This window comes from Oryx dammah, unplaced genomic scaffold (assembly GCF_014754425.2).
Source record: "Oryx dammah isolate SB20612 unplaced genomic scaffold, SCBI_Odam_1.1 HiC_scaffold_25, whole genome shotgun sequence".
Lineage (NCBI taxonomy): Eukaryota > Metazoa > Chordata > Mammalia > Artiodactyla > Bovidae > Oryx > Oryx dammah.
In genome coordinates this window covers 51,152,842-51,157,331 of record NW_024070209.1, presented here as the reverse complement: position 1 = coordinate 51,157,331, position 4,490 = coordinate 51,152,842, and the positions used below count along the sequence as shown (strand labels likewise).

At 40.2% G+C, this 4,490-nt stretch overlaps 1 protein-coding gene across 1 annotated transcript; it reads right to left on the bottom strand.

Moving 5' to 3' along the window:
- Positions 1–693: 693 nt before the first annotated feature.
- LOC120851526 (ribonucleoside-diphosphate reductase subunit M2) lies at positions 694–3,801 on the bottom strand. The gene has a single exon (XM_040224338.1). It carries the CDS (start codon positions 3,753–3,755, stop codon positions 2,586–2,588), a length of 1,170 nt encoding a protein of 389 aa, XP_040080272.1. The 5' UTR covers positions 3,756–3,801; the 3' UTR covers positions 694–2,585.
- Positions 3,802–4,490: the final 689 nt, after the last annotated feature.

The following is a 4,490-nucleotide window of genomic DNA, read 5'->3' as shown; positions in this document are numbered from 1 at the left end:
TGTGAGATTATTGATATTTCTCCCAGCAATCTTGATTCCGGCTTGTGCTTCTTCCAGTCCACCGTTTCTCATGATGTACTCTGCGTAGAAGTTAAATAAGCAGGGTGACAATATATAGCCTTGACGCATGCCTTTTCCTATTTGGAACCAGTCTGTTGTTCCATGTCCAGTTCTAACTGTTGCTTCCTGACTTGCATATAGGTTTCTCAAGAGGCAGGTCAGGTGGTCTGGTATTCACATCTCTTTCAGAATTTTCTGCAGTTTCTTGTGATCCACACAGTCAAAGGCTTTGGCATAGTCAATAAAGCAGAAATAGATGTTTTTCTGGAACTCTCTTGATTTTTTGATGATACAGCGAATGTTGGCAATTTGATCTCTGGTTCCTCTGCCTTTTCTAATACCAGCTTGAACATCAGGGAGTTCACGGTTCATGTATTGCTGAAGCCTGGCTTGAAGAATTTTGAGCATTACTTTACTAGTGTGTGAGGTGAGTGCAATTGTGCGGTAGTTTGAGCATTCTTTGGCATTGCCTTTCTTTGGGATTGGAATGAAAACTGACCTCCTAAAAAAGAATAAGTAATGATATTCCTGTATGAAAACTTCTAAATGTTTTCAGCTAAATCTGGTATTTTAAAATTTTCTAAGCCTTTGTTAGTTGAACCTAACTTAATCTATTTGCTTTCCTCTCATTAATTTTTTTTTTTTTTTTAACACAAGAACAGTTTTATTGAAATCACTGAACACTTGTGCAGTACTCAATATTAGGATTTTGAGACGTTTTAGACAAAATCTGTTTCCCTTTAAATGAAGAAACCGGATCCTAGTTGGTGGAAGTTAATGCTTGTATCACACAGCTAATGGGAGGTAGAATCTTAAAATTTGCTTCCAACTTCCACCTGTACCTGACCATGCCAGCTAAAGTGTTTATTTTTGTGTTGCCTAAGTTTAAGGACCATACAATCTGGATTAACTTTACAACAATAATTTAAGATAGAGAAGGATCCCATATTACAGAAAATTTTAAATCAACTATTTTACCATTTATACAATGAAGACAACCGACAATGGGACAGGTCAGTGGTCCGCCAACACACAATACAATGTGTTAACAAACAGCCAAAAGATTGATGCGTGTCACTTATTTCCTTCCATGTTACATCTTGCCTTTTTTGGAGGAAGGAATAAAAAGGCAGATTAATTCAAACCAGCCCTATTAAATATACCAATTAAGTTTATACTTTCTTTTCTGAAATTAATATTTGAGTGGAACATGTATTAATTATTCACATAACACTAGTTTTCTATTGCCATTTAAGAAGCCAGCAGATGATGCTAAGGTTTAAGCAAATCCTAGAAGTCATTGCACTGAACGGTAACTACTCAATTATGAACTGGAAAGTAATATTGGGTAATTATTTCAAAGTATAAACTACAGATATAATATTTAAAAACATAGATAGTATAAAACTTTTCTAATTTAAGAGTATAAATGGTTAAGTCAACAGTACCTACTTACAAATTTCACAAAATCAGAATAAACACTCAACTTTTAGGAGGGGATATTTCAGTCCTGCCTTTACCACTTAATAGGAGAAAGATCTTATATAGCTGGGTCCTTTCGTTCAGGGGTGATTTCAAAACCAACTTACAGTGTTAATATTATATCTTGGATCCCTGCTAAGACTCTTCAAGGACCTTTCAAACTAACTTGCCAAGTTGAGGAACATACAATTTGAGAAACTAAATGATACAGCCCCTCCCGCACACCCAGGTTACCTACAGTGAGCCTGGATCTGAACTTTAGTTCCTAGAGATCTCTCATCTCTTATCCTGAGATACTCAACCTGGGCTCTAGAGCAGGACACCAACCTGTGTTCTAGAGGGCACCACCTGGCTGATATTAATACCTAGGCATGCACAGGATTGAGTCAAAAAGCGCTTCAATTCAATTCATTCAAGAAAAAAAGAAAAATAACATGCTTAATTTACATAGGCTTAACCTACTCTGGTCACCTAGTAAATCTTGAATTGACTCCCACTACTGGTAAATAGAATACTTTTATATTTGGTGCAGAAACCAACAAATTTAGGTAAAATCAAGCCTTTACCCTGACAGTTCAAACTATGTTTATTTGTATGTAAAGCGCCAGTTTTATATACAAATCATAAGTAAACTTTAAAATCTGCTCAGAAGCAGTGAGTCTGATGTCTTCCTACAGCCTTGTGGCGGTTACTCTATAATCTTTTGGGATCAAACTTGCTGGATTCCTTACACTTGGAGGCCAAGAAAGTGGCTGTTAAGACCCAAAGTTAAGTCCTGTTCAGCTAGCCTGCTTGCAAAAGTCAAACACAGACAAGATCTTTCAAGAACCCGAGTAGCTTTTGACTACTTTCCATCTAGGTGACCCCACTAGCATTAACAGGATTGATTTTGAGGTAGCTACACAGTGCTAAAGATGCCATTAGTGAACATGATGGACAATTCAGGGTGTAGCTCGTTGATATGGTTCAAGTGGCTGATTTTTTTCTTTTTTGATGAGAAGGAAAAAAAAAATCAGCAAGGTAAGAGCATGTCTTCAGGTCACTTAGAAGTCGGCATCCAAGGTAAAGGAATTCTCTGTCGGACTTGACATCACTCCCATTCTCTGATACTCGCCTACTCTCTTCTCAAAGAAGTTAGTCTTCCCCTCCAGTGAAATATTTTCCATAAAGTCAAATGGATTTTCTACTTTGAAAACCTTGCTAAAGCCCAGCTCCAGCATAAGTCTATCTGCCACAAACTCGATGTACTGCTTCATCAAAGTGCAATTCATCCCAATGAGCTTCACAGGCAGGGCCTCCGTAAGGAACTCCTGTTCTATCCTAACTGCATTGACGATTATTTCCTTTACTCTCTGTTCCGAAGGTTTGTGCAACAGGTGTTTGAACATCAGGCAGGCAAAGTCACAGTGCAAACCCTCATCTCTGCTAATAAGTTCATTGGAAAACGTGAGGCCAGGCATCAGTCCTCGTTTCTTGAGCCAGAATATAGACGCAAAAGAACCGGAAAAGAAGATACCTTCCACTGCAGCAAAGGCTACCACACGTTCTCCATATGTAGCTTCTTTGTCCCCAATCCAGCGCAAGGCCCAATCTGCCTTCTTCTTCACACAAGGCATCGTCTCAATGGCATTGAAGAGAAATTCCCTTTCTTTGGAATCTTTAATGTAAGTGTCAATGAGGAGACTATACATTTCAGAATGTATGTTTTCCATGGCAATTTGGAAGCCATAGAAACAACGAGCCTCAGTAATCTGAACTTCTTGGCTAAACCGCTCCACCAAGTTTTCATTTACTATGCCATCACTTGCTGCAAAGAAAGCCAGCACATGGGAAATAAAATATCTCTCCTCAGGCTTCAGGGCTTCCCAGTGCTGAATGTCCTTGGAAAGGTCCACCTCCTCAGCTGTCCAAAAGGAAGCCTCAGCTTTCTTATACATCTGCCAAATGTCATGGTATTCGATAGGAAAGATGACAAAGCGGCGGGGGTTTTCTCTCAGAAGTGGTTCGTCCTCCACACTGGGGGCAGATAGCTTAGGGTTCGGCTCGGAGGGCTCCTGGAAGATCCTCCTCGCGGTCTTGCTGGCCAGCACGCGGGTCCCGCTGAGGGAAGGGGGAGTGTTCTCCTTGTCAGCTAGGCTGAGCCCCTTCAGGGGCGAGAGCTGCTGCTGCTGCGGGTCAGCGATGGTGGCGAGCGGGACGCGGACGGAGAGCATCGTGGCGAGAAGGTCAGTGCGATGGGGCTGCGTGCGAGTCCCGAGAGCCCTCCTCTCATTAAATTATATACAGTTTTAGCAATTGCTGATTTTCTTTTTTTAATATTCATTTATTTATTTTAATTGGAGGATAATTACTTTACAATATTGTATTGGTTTTCCATACATCAACATGAAACCGCCACAGGTATACATGTATTTCCCATCTTGAAACCCCCTCCCTTCTCCCTCCCCGTACCATCCCTCTGGGTCATCTCAGTGCACCAGCCCCAAGCATCCAGTATCATCCATCAAACCTGGACTGGCAATTGGTTACATATATGATATTATACATATTTCAATGCCATTCTCTCAAACCATCCCTCTCTCCCTCTCCCACAGAGTCCAAAAGACTGTTCTATACATCTGTGTCTCTTTTGCTGTCTTGCATACAGGGTTATCATTACCATCTTTCTAAATTACATATGTATGTGTTAGTATACTGTATTGGTGTTTTTCTTTCTGGCTTACTTCACTCTGTATAATCGGCTCCATTTTCATCCACCTCATTAGAACTGATTCAAATCTATTCTTTTTAATGGTTGAGTAATACTCTATTGTGTATATGTACCACAGCTTTCTTATCCATTCATCTGCTGATGGACATCTAGGTTGTTTCCATGTCCTAGCTATTACAAACAGTGCTGCGATGAACATTGGGGTACACATGTCTCTTTCAGTTCTGGTTTCCTCAGT